General features: G+C 55.5%; 3 protein-coding genes across 3 annotated transcripts; 1 reads left to right on the top strand and 2 right to left on the bottom strand.

Moving 5' to 3' along the window:
- The first annotated feature begins 2556 nt into the window (after positions 1 to 2556).
- LSS (lanosterol synthase (2,3-oxidosqualene-lanosterol cyclase)) lies at positions 2557 to 12628 on the top strand. The gene is given in 22 exon segments (NM_001006514.2): positions 2557 to 2596; positions 2683 to 2869; positions 2954 to 3092; positions 3161 to 3269; positions 3371 to 3492; positions 3746 to 3842; positions 4619 to 4754; positions 4967 to 5075; positions 5414 to 5532; positions 5963 to 6060; positions 6196 to 6223; positions 6814 to 6870; positions 7685 to 7756; positions 8452 to 8502; positions 8655 to 8804; positions 9090 to 9186; positions 9362 to 9467; positions 10000 to 10065; positions 10375 to 10455; positions 10734 to 10904; positions 11349 to 11427; positions 11633 to 12628. Coding segments are annotated over 22 exon segments (2274 nt in total). The 5' UTR covers positions 2557 to 2582; the 3' UTR covers positions 11819 to 12628.
- A 3317-nt stretch (positions 12629 to 15945) lies between these two features.
- On the bottom strand, positions 15946 to 20052 carry LOC107053766 (deleted in malignant brain tumors 1 protein-like; the record flags this gene model as incomplete). Its single annotated transcript, XM_025152556.3, has 9 exons — positions 15946 to 16317; positions 16572 to 16724; positions 16902 to 16997; positions 17635 to 17772; positions 17980 to 18015; positions 18217 to 18531; positions 18619 to 18675; positions 19084 to 19398; positions 19740 to 20052. Coding segments are annotated over 9 exons (1593 nt in total), but the record flags the coding sequence as incomplete, so codon positions are not given.
- Positions 19966 to 23118, bottom strand: LOC121111305 (scavenger receptor cysteine-rich type 1 protein M130-like). The gene is made up of 3 exons (XM_040703971.2): positions 22983 to 23118; positions 20620 to 22772; positions 19966 to 20453 (listed from the first exon to the last, which is right to left on the bottom strand). Exons 2-3 carry the CDS (start codon positions 20867 to 20869, stop codon positions 20080 to 20082), a joined length of 624 nt encoding a protein of 207 aa, XP_040559905.1. The 5' UTR covers positions 20870 to 22772; positions 22983 to 23118; the 3' UTR covers positions 19966 to 20079.
- Between the last annotated feature and the right edge of the window lie 128 nt (positions 23119 to 23246).

The following is a 23246-nucleotide window of genomic DNA, read 5'->3' as shown; positions in this document are numbered from 1 at the left end:
AACATTGCACCAGGTGGCAGAGGGACCACTCTGGATCCCACTGCTGGTCCACCACGTACCACTCCATTGCAGTTTATATGACCTTTTCAGAAAACACTGAACCATTCCTCTGGAGCTTAAAACTCTGTGGTGCTGTTATCTCACCTGAAACAGCCTTGAGTTAGGTCAACTCCTGGCTGAATTCAGCTAAACCAAAGCGCAATTCTAAATTCAGTAAAAATATATGCATTTGTTCTCTGCATCCAGAGAGAAGCCTCTGCAGCAGTAATGGGCAGTGTCCCTCCTGCCCTGGCACAGATTGCCCCATAGGGCTGCGGGGTGCCCAGAGGGGAGGAACAAAGGAAGCCGAATAGCCCTGAAAGTCAACAGGAGAAAACTTTATTGCCAGATCCAAACTAGAAGGCATCGAACGCCCACTCGCCCCACGCATCAGCTGACAAAAGCCAGCACAGCATCCCTGGCCCACACACCTCTTTCCACCAAAGGTTTGTATAGTGGGTGTGAAGGAAAATGTCCGTGGCCCCTTTCCCTGCCCGGATCCGCTGTGCCTGACCCACCCTCACCCTGACCCCAGGGACCACGCGGTGCTGGCGGAGGAGCCACCACCCATCCCCACCGCGCCCGGAGAGGGCTGCAGACCTTTGTGCGCAGTGCTGGGTGCGCCGTGTGTCTGTTGGGCATCCCCATGGTGATGGCACCCATAAAGCCATGTTTACAGGCCAGCCCTGCCTGTCACATGGCAGGGCCCTGTATTTAAGGGGTGCCCAAGGCCGGCCCTGACAGCCTGTGTGCTGCGTGAGGACGACGCCGGGGCTGCAGTGCTGTCGGTGCGGTCAGTTCTGCAGGTGCTGAGCAGCAGCGCCCAGCGGGGCACCAGGGCTGGCTCTGCCCAAGGACGTGGGCTGGGCACGGGGCTTGGCACTTGGAGGGGGTGCATTAGGCCAGGGTTGGGTTCTTTGCATCAGCAAGGCAAACCACAAGCCTGGGTTGTGCTGGGACTTCAGAGGTGAGGGTGGCTGCTCCTGGGATCCCCAGAAGGGTCAGGGTGGCCATGGGGACGTGTGTGGGACAAGTGCACTGCCCATGCCTGGGCACACGGAGCCACACGTGGGCTGGAGGCCTGGGGCCACGGGGATGCCTGGCACAAGGGCCGTGCACGGCAGGCAGAACTGACAGCGTAGTCCTTCCTTCCCCTGCAGCTCGGGGCCGTGAGAAGATGTCATCCCCACACCCAGGTGAGTGCCCGTGGGTAGGGCTTGGGCAGCCCTGGGGGTGCCTGCGCTGCCAGGCCGCTCCCTGCTCACGTCCCCTCCTGCTGCCCGCAAGCCTGGTGGTGCCGGGGCCCAGGAGCCTCCCACAGCAGCCGGGGCACTACAGCAACAGCTGAGCCGCGTGGCCGCCCCGCAGCCCTGACGCGCACCTCTTCCTGCAGGGCCTCATGGAGGGCCGCCGCCGCCACATCCCGGGCCTGGGCACCCACCCGCACCGCACAGTCCTCCAGGGCATCACCACCCACCCGGCCATCACCCGCCCGGCCATCACCCGCCCGGCCATCACCCACCCGGCCATCACCCACCCGGCCATCACCCACCCGGGCACCACCCGCCGGGCCCCCACCCCCACGGCCACCCCCACTAGGCGCTGAGCCCTGGCGGCGGCCGCCCCTGGCACGGGTCCGTCTCTGTCCATCGGCTACCCCGCGGCGGCGCTGCCGCCGGGGTCTCCCTCCGCCCACGTGTGGCAGCACCTCTGCCGGAAACAGAAGCTTGGGCTTGGGTTGAGGTCAGCAATAAAAGTCCGCTCGGGGCCTCTGTGGTCGCTGTGTCTGGCGGTGGGGCTCCGCGCCGTGCCCCTCCACGGCCGTGCGGGCAGTAGCGCCCCGCAGGGGACTGCCCCGCTGCTCCGGGCGCGAGGAGACGGACGGAGCGACGGGGTTACGGCTCCCGACGCACGGACAGCCCCTCCGCGAGGCTCTGCGAGGGCACGGCCCGCGACGGGCGCCGTCCCCTCGGTTCTACGCACGGAACGGAGCGGCCGTGCAGCCCCTGCGCTCTGCGGAGCCCCCGGCCCACGCGTGGGAGCGCCGCGCAGCGCCGCTGCTCGCTGCTCATTGCCTCCGTGCGGGCAGAGCTGCGGCACGGCCACGCACCGGCACCGTGCTGCCGAATGCCGGGGGTTTGGTTCCCCACAACGGCCGCTTTCTCTGCAGCGGCTCCTAAATCGGGATTACGGCTCCGGGGGCAGGGACAGAGGCGGGGATGCGACTCTGCGGTCACAGCCCCCCTGCGGGGCTCTGCGTAGCTGCAGCAGGGCGGGTCCATGGATGGGCATCGTTCGGTTTCACCGCCCGCAGCCGCACGGAACCTCGCGCCTACACCGCCTACGCCCTGGACTCGCTGCGCCCCGCCCCTGCGCCTTCCCCACCGCGCTCCGCTCCACCCGCTCTGCGGCCCGGGGCAGGGATAGGGGCGGGTTCTGGGCGGTGCCACGGCCCCATTGGCGGCCTTCCGTGAGGCCACCTCGGCTCAGGGTAGCGCGGTCCCGGCCCCGTACCGGCCCCTCTCCCGACAGCACCGGTGGCGATGGCGGCGGACGGGTGAGTGCCCATCATCCCCATCCCCGTGCCCATCATCCCCGTGCCCATCATCCCCGTGCCCATCATCCTCGTGCCCATCTCCAAAGGGTGGTGCGGCGGCGCGGCGGTCCGTGGCGCACGGCGGCAGCCACGGCGCTGCCCTCCTGGCGGCTGCGCTGCGAGGGCGGCCGGCAGCGCTGGTGCTACCTGGATGACGGCGTCGAGGACGAGGAGGCGGCCGGAGGGCGACGGGCGCAGACGGCGCTGGAGGCGCACAGCGTCGGCCTGGACACGGTGCGGGACCGCGGGGCGGGGGGCGCGGGACACGGGACGCGGCGCGGGGCGCCCAGCTGAGTTGCGGTGCGATCTCTCCCGCAGGACGCGCTCCTGCGGACGCTGCCGGCCGCCGGAACGGCGCGGGAGGCCGCCCGCAACGGCATGCGTTTCTACGCCACGCTGCAGGCCGAGGACGGTCACTGGGCAGGCGATTACGGCGGGCCGCTCTTCCTGCTGCCAGGTGGGTCCCGCCGCGCCGCCGGGCTGCGCCGCGCCCGACTCTATTGACCGGCGCTCCTCTGCCCGCAGGGCTGCTCATCGTCTGTCACACCGCCCGCATCCCGCTGCCCGACGGCTTCCGCAGGGAGATGGTGCGCTACCTGCGCTCCGTGCAGCTCCCGGACGGCGGCTGGGGCCTGTGAGTAGCGGGGGGTTCCTACGGCACTCGGGGCTGCGCTGGGATTCTGCTTCAGCCCTGTCTCTGTCTGATGCTGTGCTGCCTGTGTGTGTGCGTGGCAGGCACGTGGAAGACAAATCGACGGTGTTTGGCACGGCGCTCAACTATGTTGCCCTGAGGATCCTGGGGCTTGGCCCAGATGACCCCGACATCGTGCGGGCCCGCGTCAACCTGCACAGCAAAGGTCAGCACAGCTGTACCCGGCTGTGCGGGGCAGTGGGTAGCAGAGGAACTGCTTGCCCTGGGTGGTATCTGGATCTTCAGCTGATGATGGGGGAGGCTGCTCTGTTTTCTGCTGCCTGCCTTTTATTGGAGGCGTGCGTCTGTGCCTGAGCAGCATGCTCCTGAACGCGGGGAGAGACAAACACTGGGATGCGGGAGAAAGCAGGAAGCGGGCATGGCTCCATCACTCTGAAAGCTGTGATCTGTCTTTGCAGGAGGTGCTGTGGGGATCCCCTCTTGGGGGAAGTTTTGGCTGGCTGTCCTCAACGTCTACAGCTGGGAGGGGATGAACACGCTGCTCCCGGAGATGTGGTATATGCTGCCCATGCTGTGGTGTCGGGATGTCATCAGTCTTGCCACTGGTCTCAGCCCACCACCACCCAAAGCACTGGATGTGCTGGGCTGACTCCAGCTGTGGCCTAGAGCAGGGGCTGTTTGCGCTGCCTGTCTGCTGGGAGGCTGGCGGCGGTAGCAGCCGATGGGCACACAGCACCAAATGCTGCACCAAGGGGATATGTAAGAGCTCAGCCCTCTTGGTTTTATCCACAGGGTCCTTTGCTCTTGCGACCAAGCAGATCTGACCTTAAAAGCACAGAGCTTACTGTGTGTAAGGCTGCCAGCTCTAACCCTCTGCGGTCGCTCAGAGGGTTCTTAGTGGTCATTGGGTGTCAGAGAGGAAAAGCGTATGTCATTTTCTATGGGGAAGGTCAGAGGCTGCACAGTACCAAGGGCTGCTGGGGCTTTGTCATGGGATGTGTTCAGCTGTCAGTCTGCGCCTCCACCTTCAAAGTAATGTGAAGAAGAGAGGGGCCCTTGAACTGACTTTACCTTTCCCTCCTCTCTGAACCTGGGGTGCTCTCTGCCAGAGCTGGGCCAGGAACAGTATCTGCTGGTGCTAGTGGGAAGGGCTCATCCCTGAAGAGTGTGAGCAGGACCAATCTGTGTGGTTGTTCCCATATTTTCTGCAGCTGTACCAGCAGCAGAAGGCATGGCACAGGGGCCCCTGGCATCCTGCTAGCACAGCACCTCTGTGTGTCTCCTTTGGCCCTTCCTGTTGCTCACAGGAGCACCTTATCCATTGCAAATAGGCTGCTCCCTACGTGGTTCCCAGCCCATCCATCCAGGCTCTGGTGCCACTGCCGCCAGGTCTACCTCCCCATGAGCTACTGTTATGCCAAGCGTCTGTCAGCAGAAGAGGATGAACTCATCCGGAGCTTACAGCAGGTGGGGAGCTGGCCCTGCAGGGGATCCCCAGTGAGAACACTTGCCTCCTTGGCTGCTTGCTGTGTTGCTGAGGCCAGCCTCTGGCTCATGAAGCAGCATCTGTCATGCCTACATGAACAAAGCAGTCCAGGCAGTGGACCTCATGCAGCCAGCTGCCTCTGGGCGTTTGTTCCCAGCTTGCCAGGCTGATCGCTTGTATTGTCTTTTGCCAGGAGCTGTACGTGCAAGACTATGCCAGCATCGACTGGCCAGCCCAGAGGAACAACGTGGCTGCCTGTGATGTCTACACCCCACACAGCTGGCTACTGGGAATCGCCTATGGTGAGCGTGGTGCTGGATGAGATGGAAGGGTCCTTGCCATGGGACTGCCCTGTAGTGGAACTGAAGCTGTCCTGTACCATGAGGGCCCTTCAAGGTCTGCTGTTAGCTACTGGTAATGCACTGGAGCTTGAAAGGAGGGACTGGCTGTGTGATCCCTGGGCCTTGAGTTTCATCACAGCAGCAGGGTCTTGTGCCCTAGTCTTTAGGCCATCATGAGGCAGAGCAGTTCCCATTCTATCCTTGTTTGGTCATCATGTGAGCAATGGTGCAGCCAGCCACAGCAAGTGAATGTAGACACATGGCGTGAATATTTCACTGTGTGTCCCTTTATTTTCCAGCCATCATGAATGTGTATGAAGCCCACCACAGCACCTACCTACGTCAGCGAGCCATCACGGAGCTGTATGACCACATCAAAGCTGATGACAGATTCACCAAGTGTATCAGCATTGGTCCGGTAGGCCACTTGATATTGATCCTGTTAAATTCTCGCCCTTGGCTCTTTAAGAACTAGCTTGGGGTTCCACAGCCCTCTGCAGCTATGGTGTGTAACCTCTGGGTCTTGCTCAGGCACAACCTTGCTGTTCATAATGGTCAAGACTTTAGTGCTAACGGGACACAGGAGAGGCAGAGAGTATGGGGACAGCTGTGGTCCTAGTAAGGGGTGCCTCTCCTTGTGGTTCAGGGACATGATGTGAAGATAAGCCCTGAAGTAATCTTGTGGCATTTGCTGTGCTGTCTCAGCTATGCTTAGAGTGATGCTACAGATGGAGTTGTCAGACTGAAGCCCAGGATCTCTAGATGGATGTGTGCTGGGTGGTAGGGATGTATGTGTCTGGGGCTGGAAGGTGCTATACCCAGAGCAGTGACAGTGATGCTCTCGGCAGATTTCCAAGACCATCAACATGTTGGTTCGCTGGTTTGTGGATGGGGAGAATTCACCAGCTTTTCAGGAGCATGTTTCCAGGATCCCTGACTATCTCTGGTAATGATGTGTGTGACCCACCTGGCATGGCATGGGATTCTGATCCCTGGGATGTTGGCATGCCTTGGCTCCCAGCCCCCTTCCTGTTGCTCTTGCTATGCCTGCACTGCAGTGCTGTGTTCTCTCTTCCCACAGGCTGGGCCTTGATGGCATGAAGATGCAGGTGAGATGCTGTTGGGTTCCAGCTGTGACCAAGAGAGATCCTGGCTTGCTGAAGCTGCCTCTGGAATGGGATAGCTCCTGGCATCTCATTTTCAGTGTCTCTTGGCCTTGTCTACCTGGCAGTGCCAGGGGTGCACTGTGTGTGTTTTGCTTGTTTGTCTTTCTGGCCATAGGCTGAGGGGGCAGCTGTAGGTCTCCATCCCCTTCATCCCTCTGGGTCCTGGGAGAAGGGAATGAGAAAGACAGTCCCCTGCCTGCCCTACTGCTCAGAGGCTCTGATAGTGCATGCAGACTGAGCTGTGCTTATCTTGTGGCTGTTGTGTCCCTTTGCTTATAACTGCTCATCTCTCCTGTTCTTGCTGTGCACAAAGTAGGCTAAAACAGCTTTCTCATTTCCTGTCCCTCTGCTGTTCCTGGGCTTCTGCATTCCACCCCTCAGTGCCAGCACATCAGCAGTGGTGCTGGGTGACATGAAACCAAGATGCAGGATGGAGGGAACCGAGGGGCTAATGCAGGAGGAATATGCTGTCCTGGGGTCCCCACAGGTGTCAGTGGCAACTTGACCTTCACTATTCGCTTTCTCTCTTTCAGGGTACGAATGGATCCCAGCTCTGGGACACTGCCTTTGCCGTCCAGGCATTCTTGGAGGTAAGATACCCCCCAAGTTTGCACAATGCCTTGACAAAAGACAGCATCGTGGTGCATCCTCCACTACGAGGGGTTTCTACTGCACATCCCCTTGTGCCTCTGCTGTGCTGATTATGGCATCACATGATACAGCTGCATCAGGGAAACACTCTCCTCAGAAAGCCCGTCAGCCATGGTCGGCAGGCTGTCCAGTACGATAGTACAGCCCTTCTCTGCCAGCTGCTTCTGAAGCAGGTCATGGTGCCAGTGGAATGGGCCAGATTAAGTTTCTCTGTTGCTACAGTCTTGTGGTAAAACCCTGTTTCTTGCTCCTTGCTCTGCTTGGCCCTAGAGCATTCCTGTTTGTCAGGAACAGCAAGCAGGACTTCTCTCCAGCATAAGGACAGAAAGAGTATTGGTGTGCACGTGTTTTGGAGGGTAATGTGATTGCTCAAGTAAGCCCCTCACCTGGCCATGCAAATATCTCTCAGTGATGCAAGCAACAGCACATAGCTCTCACTAGAGAGGTTTATAATGAAAGTAGTAAGCAAAGAATGAATGCAAACCTACAGGAAGGGCTTTACAAGGAGCAGGTGTTAATGGCACTGAGGTTAGCAAAGTCCTAGCATATCCTCTTCTTTCTGAGGAACATGTTCCTTGTTCAAGGAACGTTTGAACGTTGTGTTGAGCGACATGGTTTAGTGAGAACTATTGGTGATGGGTGAATGGTTGGACTGGGTGATCCTGTGGGTCTTTTTCAACCTTGGTGATTCTATGATTCTATGACACATTTGGTGGCCAGAACTCCTTGCTGACTGTGCATCTCTGTTTCTAGGCAGAAGCCCAGAAGATACCTGAATTCATGTCCTGCCTTCAGAACGCCCATGAGTTTCTTAGGTTCACCCAGGTAAGCTGAGTTGATTGGTGGTGTCTCTGCAGTGCTGGCTATGCAGTCTTGGCTTCTTGTGAGAGTCTTGCTGGATACCTCTGTCGTCTTATGAAGAGCTTCCCTGCAGGGCTGGACTAGCAGCATCTTGGGGACAGCTGGCTGTTTCCTGTGCCCTTTTGCTGGGAGCCATCTTTGCAGCTTAGACAGGACCTTGGCCAGTTCCAGGCCCTGCTATGTGGTCCTGTGGGATGTTTGAGTTGGCTGCCTTGAGTTGAGAGAGGCTGGAAAACTGAGAGCTCAGATTTCTTTGCCCCTGCTCCTTACCGGTTCCCATGCATTTGAAGCACCCTTCTGGGAACTCAGCTTCCTTCCCCAGTGACTGCACAGCTCAGATCTTGCTGGCCAGCAGCTTGGTGCAGATGCAATTGTACATCTTAGTCATGGTGCTGTCAGTGCGACCCTTGAAAGCAGATGGCTCCCTCTCAGGAAAGCACCCAAGAAGGGGCTTTATCAACATATGCTGGTGCAAGACTGAAATGTGATTTTTCTTCAGTATTCCCCACTCCAGAGCTTACCTCTTTCACTGTCTGTCTCCCTCAGTGAAGGACAGATGGTGAGCAGTTGCAAAGAGCTCTGTATCTGTGGTTGTTTAAAGCCATGACCTTTCAGTTGAGCAGCTTCAATCTGCCCTTCTTGTTTCTTGTCTTCTGTAGATCCCAGAGAATCCACCTGACTACCAGAAATATTACCGCCATATGAACAAGGTGCGATGGCTGGAGCTGGACTCCAGTGTATGCATACACAGAGCTGAGAGATTTGGGCAGAGGGGATTGGGAGCATGAGAGACACTACCTTCCCCTGTGCAAGAACAGAGCAAGTCCAGAGGATGGTGCTGAGTCATTCTTTACCTCCCTAGGGTGGCTTTCCCTTTAGCACACGGGACTGTGGCTGGATTGTGGCAGACTGCACAGCAGAGGGACTGAAGTCAATTATGCTGCTGCAGGAGAAGTGTCCCTTCATAGCCAACCCTGTCCCAGCTGAGCGCCTCTTTGATGCTGTGAATGTGGTAAGTGTTGCAAAGATCAGGATCAAGGGAAGTGCAGGCAAGCAAAACCAGCTAAAATAAGAGAGGTGAAAGCGTGATGAGTGGGTAGATGTGGTATTGCTAAGTCTGTATGAAGCCATGTGATGTGATGGTCTAGATTGGAGATCTAACTGTCAGTGTGGTTAGGGACATAGTTAATTTGCCAACCTACGTGGATCTGACTTTGTCCTTACAACTTGCTTGGGGCCAGACTGGAGTGGCACTGTCCGTGAGCCAGCCCCATCCTCTCTCTGCTTGTCTGGGCAGTTACTGAGCATGAAGAACTCAGATGGAGGCTTTGCCACATATGAAACCAAGAGAGGAGGCCACTTGCTGGAGCTGCTGAACCCCTCGGAAGTGTTTGGTAAGAGGAGCTGTGTGGGCTTGGTTGCCCTGCCCACTGTGAAGAGGCAGGTCTTGCCCGAGGACCCTCTGCAGCCTGCATGTGCTGTGGGTCTTGGGGAGAGATCAGCAGTGTGTGGCTGAGTTTGCTGCCCAGGAGAGGGGCTCTTTCACTCATATCCTTCTCCTGCTGACAGGTGACATCATGATTGACTACACCTATGTTGAATGCACATCAGCTGTCATGCAGGCACTGAGACACTTCCAAGATGTGTATCCTGAGCACAGAGCCCCAGAAATCAGGTAAGGCAGTGAAAAGAGAGTTGGGTAGGGAAGAAAATGGTGGTCCATGCTGGCTGCTGTGTCTTTTCCTGGCACAGTACCTGCTGAGCCTTGTCTTGCCTGGGCCTCTGCAATGGCGTGGAGCAGCCCCTGGAATGGCCATTGGCATGTTCAGTGTGGGATGCCAGTGAGATATCCAAACCAGAGCTCTCCCCTAGGATGCTAGAGCCTAATCTCACTTGGCATTTTGTTTGGGATCAAGCTGGGGAAAATCAGTAAGGAATGATCATGCATGACTTAACGATTGCCTGATCTTGCAGTCAGCTGTAGGCTAGGTTCTCTGCTTGTATGCTGGCACATGGCAGAATAGTACCCAAGTAGAGCATGATTTGACTCTGAAATTCTGAATGGGGTAATCTGTCTGCTTTCTCTTGCCAACTGAGCCCTCTAACCATGAGACCCTTAAAATCCTCAGAAGTAATAATGAATACCACTAATGAAGCAGCCACTGAGTTTGAGCTGCTTTTGGATTGAATATTTTTCTCCTGACCAGAGAGACTCTGCAGAAGGGCCTGGACTTCTGCCGCAAGAAGCAACAAGCTGATGGATCATGGGAAGGGTAAGCAGTGCTCCCAACTGCCCATTTCTCCCCTGACTGCCTCAGCATGAGAGGGACCACAGGCATCTTTCATGGCTGGCAGTGTGTGTGAGAATAGCATGTAGGTAGCTGATCTCCTCTAGGGGTTGGGCTGGACCCAACTGCTCCAGTCTAAGAGCAGTCTGTGCGCAGGTGCTGGTGGTGCTGGGCAAAGTTAGGCCATAGGGGAGACAAGCTGTTGCTCTGCCTGTGTCTATTTTTGCTGTGCATACAGCAGTGTCAGAGCCTGCCTCTGCCCTGATCCTTGCACTGATTTTCCCTCTCACGTAGGAGCTGGGGAGTTTGCTTCACGTATGGAACCTGGTTTGGTCTGGAGGCATTTGCCAGTATGCAGCATGTGTACCGTGACGGGTGCGTAAGGGCCGGGTGGTTCATCCACCTCTAGCTCTGGGGTGGGGATGGGACCCTGAGGTGGGGCTGGGTGGAGCCCTCTTCTGCCTCAGATAGTGCTCCTTCCGAATCTGATACCTGTGATATGACCAGAGCACTCACTGCCTGAGTTCCAGCTCTTGCAGCAACCCCTGCCATGAGCAGGGTAGAGCACAGCTTCTGTTTGCAGCTGGAAAACTGCAAACTATCTAGCTCTCATTGGTACCTAGCCCTGTCTGACTCTCTGCCTGTCCCTGCAGGGTGGCATGCAGAGAAGTGGCCCGAGCCTGCCAGTTCCTGCTCTCCAAGCAGATGACAGATGGCGGATGGGGAGAGGACTTTGAATCATGTGAGCAACGCACGTATGTGCAGAGTTCCACATCACAGATCCACAACACGTGTTGGGCCCTGCTGGGGCTCATGGCTGTCAGGTAGGAGCAGCCTTCACCACTTCTGACATCACATTTCTTTTAGTGTTTGGTGAGATGGGAGAGACCAGCTGGGTTGTGTGGAAAGGCTGGCATAGGCTTTGGGTCCTGCTAGTGTGGGCCATGCACCCAGTCATGTTTTTTGGTTACTCCGCTCCTGCAATGACACCAGAGCTGTGGTCCAGCCAGTGAGGCTGCGGATGATAGGAGAGGGGGAACCAGAGCAAAGCAAATCTTTGGATCACAACGGCAGGCTGCCAGCCTAGGGTAATTTTGCTGTATTTGAAATGCATGGTACTCTGGAGTTGTAAGGGGCCTTCCCAAAGCACTCAGTGTGCTTTAGTTAAGCCTGAGGCAGACTGGAGGTGATTGAGCTCCTGAAGTAGGTATGCAGACAGTCTAGATGACAGAAGTGATTATATCTTATATCTCCCTTGTGCTTTGCAGGTACCCTGACACTGGTGTGCTGGAAAGGGGCATCAAACTGTTGATTGATAAGCAGCTGCCCAATGGTGACTGGCCTCAGGTATGTGGATCTCCTCTGATCTCTCCAGTTTGTTCCCCAGTGATGCGTATGTCCTGGGCATCATGTAGCCCTTGTAATGTGTGCTCAAAAGCCATATGTGTCTTTTGATGGAGGACTTCAGAAAAGTATTGAGCTCAGCACTATGTCCTGGACACGCTGTGGTCTCCTGTCACCCACATCACCTTGCCATCTGTCTCTCTTTCAGGAGAACGTTGCTGGGGTGTTCAACAAATCATGTGCCATCAGTTACACTGCCTACCGCAATGTCTTCCCCATCTGGACACTTGGACGTTTCTCTCGGCTGCATCCCAACAGCCCTCTTGCTGAGCACCTGCAATCCAGACCCTTGGCTGGGGTGGGGAAGACCCCAAAGACAGCATTGTCTGATTGAACCTATGCTGTGGCTCTGACTTGCCTTAGATACCATATGCTGCATGGGGGCACAGGTGGGCTTCCTGCACAGGATCTCAGTGCTGATCTCAACTGCCTTTGCCAGGGAGGAGAGTACTGCTGTGGTGCTGTAGAAACTCAGCTTTCTGTTGACTCTCTTCTAAGAATCTACTTTTAAAGGCTCTTGCCAAGCGTCTCTACCTTCATGGTATATGCAGTAAAGTGCCTTTTTGAATCAGTCTGATGATCTTCAGAGAGAAAGCTGCCGAGCTGTGTTGTATCATACATCTAGACAGACTCTCTCTCATTCTGGGTAGAACAAGGCTGATTTTATCTTCTTCTTGTGCTGTCCTGCATCTCAAGGTTGGCTGGCTGCAGCAGGAGTGTAGGATCTGGGGCTTCCCCTGTGCTCAGCACTGTGATGGAGCGCACTGCACAGTCCACAGTTCATCCTGAACTAGCCTGCACTGGGGGTGCCAACAAAAGCCTTTAAAGTGCTCACTGCTCAGGAGACTGTGCTGAGAGGGAGGGGTATCTGTCATCCCCAAGATAGGAGGGAGGAGTGCTTCGCTCAGTTTTCTTTCCATTCTGTCCCCCAGCTGGTGGCATCTGGCTTCCCAGAGCTGCACAAGTCATATCATCAGCATCATTCTCACTTTGAAAAAGGAGAAACTGAAGCAGAAAGCACTGAGGTGATTGGTGTTAGGGCACAGCTTCCTAGGCTCCAGGCTTCCATGAGCAAGGTGCGGGTATCAGAGGTGGAAGTCATGTCAACTGATGAATTAATAAATGGCTAATGGTGTTACAAGTGGATCTTCGCTGTATGTTGGTTTCCTCATCGCCTTCCCCCAGCATACATCACAGGCAGTAGCAAGCTGGCACAGCAAAAGAAAATCCCTGTGCTGCATGCAGATGCAGGAGATTTCCCTGGAAGCTCCAGGACCCAGGTTTCTTCTGGGTTTGCTCTCAGCATCCTGAGATGAGGACCAGGCCAACACAAGCAGTGCTTGGAGCTGGGGTCCTCCTAGAAATAGAGACTGCATAAAGGCAGTATCCCATCATAGGTTTAGAGAAAAAGCTGCACGTAGAAGCAAAACAACAAAAGGATATTCACTACTTTGCACCAGCAGGCAGATTTATAGCTGCTTCTAGGAAAGAAGGGATTCATCACATATAATGGCTATTTCTGAAGACAAACACCTTAACTCTTGACTTCTCCCCTTCCTCCTTCTTACTCCAAGATTTTATTGCTGAAAACACTGTCATATAGTAAGGAATATCCCTTTAGTCAGTTTGAAGTAACTGTCCTGGCTGTGTCCCTTCCAAAACTGTTGCTCACCCTGAGCCCCCTTGCTGGGAGAGCAATGAGAAAAACAGAGAAGACCTTGATATTGTGGTAGCACTGGTCAACAATAGCTAAAACCTCAGTGTGCTCGATATTTTTGTCACCAACCCATCAGATAGCTCCACAGTGGCTTTTATGAAGAACTAACTGTTTACCAGCCAAAAGCAGTACAGGATTTGAATACTGTCTCCCAGAAGATCCTCATGAAGATGCCCTTGCTGGATGGTGTGGCAGTCACTGAGGAGATGTGCCAGCTGCATTGGAAAGGAACCTGGTGCCATTTTCCCTTTGGGTCACTGTGTTCAGCAAGATGGAGAATTAGGGATAGGGAATCCTTCCTATTACGCACTCTGCCCCGAGTCAGGGACATTACCAGAAAGCCTCCTGACCTGGTTTGCCCCTCTGATTATTATTATTTACTGATAGTTCAGGCTGGTAGTGATGAAATTGATGAGAAGCTTTAGGGCAATCAATAATAACTTCAGAGGACTGCGATGATTAGTAGACAGAGCAGGCATACAGATGGCGTTTTCCTCTGTCCCTTCAGTGACAGAGAGTGATAGCTGGCCAGGAAAATCCATTTGAGAAATACATGGCTGAGAGGCTGGTGCCATGGCAAGAATTTTTCTTGACCATGGGGCAGTTCACTTCGCACCTGGCCTCATGGCTGCAGATGGGGTCCCCCTGCTGGGGAACTTCAACCACCCTGACATCTACTGGAGAAGCAGCATGGTAAGCTGTAGGCACTTCAGGAGGCTCCTGGAATGCATCAAGGATAACTTTGTGACCCAGGTAATAGACAGCCCCAACGTGGGGGGATGCAATGCTGGACCTGTTGCACACCAATGTGAGTGATCTGATTGGTGGCATCAGGATTGGAGGCTGCCTGGGCTGTAGGGACCATGAGGTGGAGGCGTTCACACTTCTGAGGGATATGGGACAGACAAAGAGTAAAATCAGAAAACTTAGATTTAGGAAAGCCAAATTCCAGCCCTTCAGAGAGTTGGTCAACCAAAACCCCTGGGAATCTGACCTTAAGGACAAGGGAGCAGAGCAGGGCTGGCAGGTCTTTAAGGAAGCTTTCCTTAGGGCACAAGAGCTCTCCATACCCAGGTATAGGAAGTTAGGAAAGGAGAGCAATAGACCAGCATGGCTGAACTGGGACCTACTGGTCAAACTGGAGAACTAGAAGAAAATGCACATGTGGTGGAAGCGGAGACAGATAATATGGGAGGAGTATAGGGATGCTGCTAGGCTGTGTAGGGATGGGGTCAGGAAAGCCGAGGCCCAACTGGAACTGGACTTAGCAAGGGACACAAAGAAGAATAAGAAAACCTTCGTTTGCTTCCATGTGGACTTCGCTTGTTTCATTGTTTTTTGTTTTTACCTTTCATTCCTCCTTATCTCAACACGTGGTTTTATTTACTTATTTATTTTCATTCATTCATTCATTCATTCATTCATTCATTCATTCATTTTTCAAGAGTGTTGTGCATCTCCAGGCTGTCTTTTATCCTTGCTCTCCAGCCTCAGATAGGACAGAGTGGCTGTCAGGAGAAGATCAGTGGCCTGTAGTTGCTCCTGCAGCAACCCAGTACCCATCTGAGGGGCATCATATTGAGATCCCAACCCTCTGCACTGCTGCCCAGCACCAAATGAGAGACAGAGTCTGGCTGCAGAAAGCCCACAGGAGAGCAAATTTACCAGAGTGAGACTCCTTGTGATGAGTACTTGAGTACCACGAGCACAGTCTCTGTACCCCAGGAAACTCACTTCGGGTCAGGCTCCAGTCCTGTATCTACACAGGGAGGAGTGGGTCTGAGTCTGGACTGAGGGGCAGGCTCAAGGCTGGGGCCAGAAGTAGGGGAGTTCCAGTCTCAGAGGCAAAGGGGTGCATGAGTGCTGGCTCTTCACAGAACTCACTAGGGAGTTACCCTGGGAGTGGAGGATCTCAGGACACGGGGCAATGTTGCTGTGGGAGGAAGTGCTGGAGACAGCTGCCTCATCCCCTCTTGCTGCCTGAGGGCCAGATACCGATGCAGTGCTGTTGAGCTGCGGCTGTTCTCTGCAGGGAGCCCTGCCGCAGACACCTAAGGCACTTTCCAGACTGCAGCAAAGGAACATGTGGAGACCCAGCAGAAGGAGCAGGGATGGCAGTTTGGGTACCAGGTCCTACCCAAGTGTCAAACACTTCTTTCTCCCTGCTAGGCTCCCAAGGCAGAGGTTTCTCTGCTCATCTGTTCTGTGGCAGGTGAAATCCTTGACCAAGAAGACGGGACTCTGGCTCAGTTTCTAGCAGTGCCTAGTTCATGAGAGGAATGCAAAATCTCTTCCATGGAAATCTGGCCTAGCACTGGGATGGAACCTTCTACAGAACAGGGGTGGGACAATGGTCTTAGGCTGCAGCTTGCATCATGGGAGGAGATCCCCTTGGCTATGCCCTCCTCTGTCTCCCACAACAAGAAGGGAATGTTCTCCCCCTGTTAAGAGTGCCATGAAAGTCTAAGGCAGCAGGAGGACCCTCCCTCAGAGGAGCATCATGAGACCTTATAGACAGCCGCTTTGGCTTGAAACTCTGCTTCTGGTAGGAGTGATGGAAATGTCTCTGTGAGCAGGAATACTCCCCATGCACCACGTGCTCTCAGCCCCACAGCTTGAACCCAATACCACTATCCCCAAAAAGCATCCCTTCCCCATCACTGTGTCTTTGTGCTCCGCTTCCCTTGATCAGCCCCAGAGATCCAACTGACATATGGACAGCGAAGCACCAGCTCAGGATCAAAACTTCCGAGGGGTTTTAATAAGAACAAATATGAACAAATAAGAACACATGATATAAAAACAGGGTAGTAATACAAGAGGGAATGCCCCACTACTGCTGCCCATGGTAAAAGGGACCTCACAGCTCTCTAAGCAGCACCAACTTCTCTTCCCTTGCAACCGCACTCAAGTTCATGGCAGAGATGGGTTCTCCTCGCCTGGGGCTCACGGATCCTTTTGCTGTGACTCTAGTGTCACAGTGCTCATATCCCCATGGGGATGTGCCAGAGACACCTCTTCAACATCATCATAGCCCATGCTCCTCGGGAACAAGGACAAGGTATCTCCATCTGCTCCAAGGCCTCCAGTACTTCTCTGGGAGTGCAGACTCACCCCTGCAAGCAGTAAGACAAGCACTGTGGTTTGTTCCAGAGGATACCCCTTCAGGGCTGTCCATTACATTCCTTCCTTTTTCTCACTGGCCATGAGCCCTTTGTCCAAGACCCATTTCCTCCAAGGATGGAACCTGCCTCCCTGGGCAGGTTCCCCGTCATGAGTGGCTGGGCTCACGATACTGCAGCAATTCACCTAAGACAGGGAATGAATGGTATGTGGTAACTAGCAGCGCTGCATTTCATTTCCTTCTTACCTCTGACTGCATCCCTGGGCTCCTCTCCCTCCTCCTGTGTCCTGGGTACCTCACAGTGACCCTGCCCAGAGACAGGATCATTCTCAGGTTCAGAAACCTCCTTAGCATCATCATAGCCATCTTCTGGATCACCTATAGGCAGGATAGCAATGTCTGGAAGGAGAAGGGATCTGGTGACAGTGAGAAGTAACATCCCACGATGTGCAAGATGGGGAATGTGCAGGTGGTGGGGCTGAAAGACTGGTGTTGGCAGGGGCAGCTGGGGCCAGCCCTGGGCCAGGGGCAAGGGAAAGGTCCATGCAGATGTACCCTCAAAGGGCCTGCACTCACCTGAGTGAACAAACATTGTCTGCTTCTCCCATGCATAGCTGCATCTGATCTCCTCATACACAACCTCGGGGAAGGACTCCTCATTTCTCCTGGAGTCTGAGGACAAAGGCAGGTCTGTCCTGGGGATGGGTAGAGAGGGACTGCACTCTGCTTTTCTCCCCACACCCTCTCCTGGGATCAGCCCAGGGCTGGCTGTTTGGGCACCACTGCCATATCCGCTTTGAGAACAACCTGGTGTGAGATAGCATCAGCCTCACGCCATCCTGTCAGAGACAACCTTCATGCTTCTTTGGCCCCTGTGTTAGATCCCACTGCAGACCCCTGGAGCTGACTTATCTCTGCCACTCAGGTCCATAGCATGGCTGTGCCCAACACAACACAGCAGCCTGACAACAGAGTGATGGACTGTACACCATGATCCTCCTGGCACCTTCTCTGCCCTAGAGCCCACTCCACTGCTGCCATAGTGCAGACAGTGGAACATCTTTGGCTGTCTCCTCTCTACTCCCATCCCTACCAGTATTGCTTTGCCATTTCTTCCCTTGTCCCAACATTAACTCCCTCTGCTTCTGGGCTCTCTCCACCTCTTGCTACTGGTGCCCAATGTCCAGGCTGTCAGTGTGCAGCACATGCTCCTATCTCCCCACTTTACCCATGCTCCTTGTTGACACTCCCCATCATTGCCAGCCCTATCAGGAGGCATCTCCTCCAGAATTACTGGAACAGGACCTACCTCTGCGCTGGGCCTTGGCACTTTGCACCTGCCCAGCCAGGAGGGCCAGGAGCAGGCAGAGAAGAGCCCCCAGGATAATGCAAATGACAACAGGCACAGAGACTCTCCCTCTGCCAGTTGGATGACCTGAGGGGAAATCTGCAGGGGAAGGAACATGGCAGTGGATGCATCAGGGTTTGGAGAGAAAAGGGACAGTACATCCCAGCCCTAAGCCCAGTCATGCAAGGCAGTAGAGGTTGGGGGCCAGGGGCTGGGTAATGCAGCAGCTCCCATCCTCCTGGGTACATTATAGCCCCTCCCCATCCCTAACAGCCTTACACCCAGCCCCAGGGGTGGATGCCTTACCTGCTTGTGGGGGGAATGCTGTCATCCTGGGTGAAGCTGCAGAGGAGAAGAGTAGGGCTGAGAGGGGGTGTGTACAGTAATAGGGAGCCCCCTGGTACTCATCTTGAACAAGTACCATCTGAACCGTCCCTCCTGCAGGGCTGGGCAGGGTGACAGGGACAGTGTCCAGGGCCCTGCTCTGCTTCGCTGAAGACTGTGGGCAGGACCTGAGTAAGAAGGCCCAGCTCCATCACTCACCTAAGCAATGCACTCCAACATCTTCCTTATGTCGGCAGACACCACTGTCTCCAGGCCGGGCCCAGCAGTCCTGCAGTGATAGCTCCGTCCCTTTGCACTCCACTTGCTCCAGCCAGATGAGTCCTGTACCCTCCCCAAATGCAGCCTCAGCCAGGGCAGACACTGCAGGGCCGCAGCCCAGCTGCCGGCACACCACCTCAGCATCATGCATGTCCCATGAGTCATCACACACTGTCCCCCAGGAGCCGTGGTGCCAGATCTCCACTCTGCCTGAGCATCTGTCCTTGCCTCCCACAGCACGGATCTTCTCCCTGTCTGCAGATGCAGAATCTTCCCACGTGGCACCAGCACAGTCAGGACAGCCTTGCCAGGCTAGAAGCCATGTGGAGAAGCTGTTCTTACCTGTGCAACTGGTGGAGTTAGGGCATGCTGCCACCAGAGGCCTTCCTGGCTGTCTCCCTACAGAAAGAAATGTTGTAGTGAAGGGGCTGGGGGTTGTGCAGAAGAGAGCAGAGCTGGCCTCATCTTGCACCTCACTGTGGTCACACCAGCAGTTGAACCCCAGTCACTGAAAGGACATGCATGGCTCTGCAAAAAGACCCAGAATACTCATCCTCACAGAGTGCCTGGATCAGAGAGCAGCAGGAGGGGAGGTTCCTCATACCCAGTCTGGTCACTTCTGAGACCTCCCCTGGAGTTGCCTCTCCCTGCCCTGGGCATTGCTGGTGAACAAGTGTGGCTCTCTCAGCTGAAGTGGCCTGTTAGCCACCAGCAGCAGGAGGGATTGACATAGGCAGAAAAAGCCCCTCCAGGCTCTTTCTCTGTGCCGGACTGTGCCAGGTAGGTGCCCACATGGCTCATAGTTACCACTGCAGGTGATGTTGGTCTCATCTCGCAGATCATCACACGACTGTGGGTCCCAGGGTGCAGAAGGACACTGCCAGAAGGAGCTATTGCTCTTTCCACACTCGATGTGATCCAGCCATGCAATGCCAGAAAGCTTATCGTAGCGCGAACTCATTTCCAGGATCCCACTGTCCCCACAGCCCAGCTGCTTGCACACCAATGGCACTGTGTGAGGAGTCATAGAGTTGGAGCAAACAATCCCCCATGTTCCGTTATAGAAAACCTGCAGGCGCCCGGAGCAGCCATCTTTGTTCTCCAGCCTCAGGGCCATGAACTCTGTGAGGAAGAAAGACCCAGGACAAACAGGCTAGTCCAGCTCTGGGAAGCAGAGGTTCCTCTGCACTCCTGGGCACCCTACACTTTCAGAAGCATGGCCAGCAAGTCCCCTTAGCACCTGAGAATGGAGAGGTCCCAGATGTGCACCCCCACCCTCCCCATTCACTGTCAGAGTGGCCATGCTCCCCAGATACCCCCATGGAGCCAAACAATATACGTGCATGCAGACATCCCCAGGACAGGCTCATGCAGAGGCCCCTTGCTAGCATCGTCCATGCTTGGCTCACCCCTCTCCCCATCCCCCCTGCCCCAGGGCCACCAGCTCTGCTCCCAGCACAGACCTGAGCAGACAACTCCTGCGTCCTCCTTGTGCCCACAGTCATGCTGTCCCCAGGCCTGGACATGACAGTCCCAGAGAGCAGCTTCAGTCCCAGAGCAGTTCACACCATCCAGCCAGATCTGCCCGGAGCCCTCGCCAAACCGAGCGGAGCCGGCCGCCTCCACAGCCCACCCGCAGCTCAGCTGGCGGCAAACAACATCAGCGTCGGCCGTGTCCCAGGCGTCGTCGCAGACCGTGCCCCATTGGCCCTGGTAGTAGATCTCCACTCTCCCTGCACAGCGCCCAGCCCCGTCCACCAGCCGGACCCGCCGGCTCCCTGCAGTGGGGAGAAGCCCCAGCCATCAGAGGCTGCCTGCCTGTCCGCTGCTGTGCCTGTGCGATGTGCAGTGCTGCTCACCCCGGCACACAGCCCCCACGTCCTCCATGATGCCTGTGGCCTTGGGCAGGGAGGTGCTGCAGAGGCTCAGGCTGGCCTCGTGGCCTGCACATTGCACCCCGTGCAGCCACACAGGGCCCATCCCTCGCTGGGCCCTCGGTGGGATGTAGGCTGCCTCCACCTCTCCACAGTGCAGCTGCCGGCACACCACTCTGGCTTCCTCCAGGTCCCAGTGATCATCCAGGACTCTGCCCCACGTCCCGTGCCAGAAGATCTCCAAGCGCCCGTCACACCGGCTCCCTCCGCCCACCAGCCGCAGGGACATGGGACGAGCAAGGCCTGCAGAGAGCAGAGATCCTCCAGAAATGCACCAGAGCTCCTGGCACCCCATAGGGTTTCTCCAGGGAGAGCTGCAGCCTAGTGCTGCTGTGACATCCCCAGCTTTGGATGGCTGTATTGCACAAAGGGGCTGATGGAGTTACCACAGCTTTTTTCCGGCACGCACCCGAGCAAATGACAGCAGCATCGTTCTCATGAGAGCACAGGGAGGCCCCCAGGACGGCCACTGGGCACTGATCCAGGTGGGCTTCACTCCCATCACAGTGGAATGAGTCACTCCATACAGGGCCGGTTCCTCTCCCAAAATGCCCTCCTTTAGGAACGGTCTCCGCAAACCCACAGCCGAGGTGACGACAGAGAACGTGGGCATCCGAGAGATCCCAGCGGGAGGCACAGAGGGTGCCCCAGGTCCCCATCACCTGGACCTCCACCCTGCCTGCACACACTGTGCTGCCGTTCGCCAGCCTGAATCCTGTGTACTCTGGGAACAGAAGAGGAGGTTTTCTGCTCTGGCATTCTGAGGACCTGGAGAAGCCAAAGGGACATTGCGCCCTTCTCCTTCTGCACTACTTCAGTGTGGCAAGACCCCCACATTCATTCACTTCTCACACCCAGTACTGCCCCATCCCTTGCTCCTCTGTCCCCAGCACAACCTCATGTTCAACCCCACCCTGAGTCCTTACTTGTGCAGGTGATGTGAGTGCCATTTGCGTGGGCGCAGGGATGGTTGATGGAGGATTCCTTGAGGCAGGAGATGAGGACAGATGCATTCATCACATACTGCAGATCTCTGTCACAGATGGGACTGACTTCTTCATCCAAAGGAGTTGCTCTGGGTAACAGCAGGGCTTTGCCACACAGCAAATCCCTGCAGACAACATCGGCAGCTTTGGGACCAAAGTGTGAGTCACAGACAGATCTCCACTGTTTTCCATCATGGATTTCCACATGACCTGAGCAGTCACTGTCGCCTCCAACAAGCCGAATAGGTCCTGGAGCAACCAAAGACGCTTGTGAGCTCTCTGGCACTTGCATTCTTATGTCCCACCTCATCTCCAAGGCTGCCACATGCAGAGCCCCACAGCCATCCCAGCACCTTTTGGTGGGTGCTGATGGCACAAACACATCAGGGAGTCCCTGCTGCTCCTCAGAAACCAACCCAGCACCTGTGGACTTCTTTCTCACCAAAGCCACAGGCACTGCTCAGGCAAATTTCTCCTGCTCTGGCGCCCCTGCTCTGCCTGATCCCATCCCCCAGCACTGCAGTGACCACAGCATGTGGGTAATGGGCCTGGAAACTGCAGACATTTCAGCCTGCTCTGCTCTGCCAGTCTCTGGCAAGGCAAAGGAACAACTTGGAGCTGCCAGAAAAGTTCCCCATTCCCAGATGCCTTGGACTGTTCGGGCACTGCTATTGGATGGGACACCACAAGTGTCCAAACCATGGTTTGGTTGTTCCTGCAGTCATTGTCTGCACCAGCCCCCGCTCCATTGCCTGCCTGGGGAGGGTTCCTCATCCAGGGCCAGAATGCACTGCTGGTTGCATGTGTCCCTAGCCAATGGCCAGGAAGAGGGTAGGAGTGGTCTGAGAGCTCACCTCCAAGCAGCTCCTTCGTCTTGGCCAAGAGGTTTGTGCTTGTTGGAGCACAATCCAAAAGTTCCCAGCCACCTCATACCCTTCTCAGGGACGTTTGTGGCCACTTTAATCACTTTCATTGTCCTGGGTGATCACGAGGAGACAGATGGGAACCAATAGACATTATGACGTGGATGCAGGAGATTCATCTCCTTGCCCCAGGCACCAACCAAGGGTTGGTTGAGCCACCTTAGGGCCAGGCAGGATGCTGGCACATGAGGACTCCCAATGGGCCTTTCCCAGGGACCAGCAATTGACAGCCCCAGCTCATCACCGCAAGTGGTACACCAGGTGTTCTCTGGCATCTGCTCATTGATTCACCTGAACTGGCCACAGAAGTGGAGAATATGCTAGTCCCTTACCTGAACATGTAACTCCAGCATCCTCACTGTGATAACAGTTATGTTTATTCCATCCTGCATGTGTGCAGTCAGACAGTGCAGACTCAGAGCCACTACAGTTAACATCATCCATCCAAATGGGGCCAGATCCTGGTCCAAAGTGTCCATAGTGAGGAGCTTCTATAGCAGACCCGCAGTTCAGCTGCTTGCAAACCACTTCAGCGTCGTTCATGTCCCATGAGTCGTCACACACGGTCCCCCACTCATTGTCGTATTTCACCTCCACTCTCCCAGCACAGTGCACACCGCCATTGCCATTTGCCAGCCTCACCTCCGCAACCCCTTCAAACATTAACATCGGACTCATCAGGAGAGTGCTGAGTCCCACACTATGGGTTTGGGTTCCGCCCTGCTCATCCGCACTCACAGGCCCTAAGGTTGGAGCCCTTTCTCCTGTTGTCTGACCCTGGGAAGATGCTTCCCAGAGAGACCCCAGTGACCCAGTTGGTGCCTGCGTGCCCTGGACTGTGGGACAAGGGAAGGAGAACTTACCTCTGCATGGCTGCACAAAGAGGAGCAGCCATAGCACCCGAGATGACAGGAGTCCCTCTGTCCCCATCCCGAGCCTCTTGTCCTCTAGCACAGCCTTGCTGTGCTCCACTCCCTGCTATAACTCCTGGGGACTCCTGGGAACAATGACAACAAGAGAGCAATATATATCTACAAATACTTGCCCAGATGCAGCAACAGCCAATTGAAGCAGCAGGCACCTTTTTAGACATTATCGGCAGTAATCTCCCCTCTGACGCAACTCAG

Source organism: Gallus gallus, chromosome 7, assembly GCF_016699485.2.
Source record: "Gallus gallus isolate bGalGal1 chromosome 7, bGalGal1.mat.broiler.GRCg7b, whole genome shotgun sequence".
Taxonomy (NCBI): domain Eukaryota; kingdom Metazoa; phylum Chordata; class Aves; order Galliformes; family Phasianidae; genus Gallus; species Gallus gallus.
Note: the sequence above shows the minus strand (reverse complement) of the source record. Positions and strands in the feature narration are given on the sequence as shown.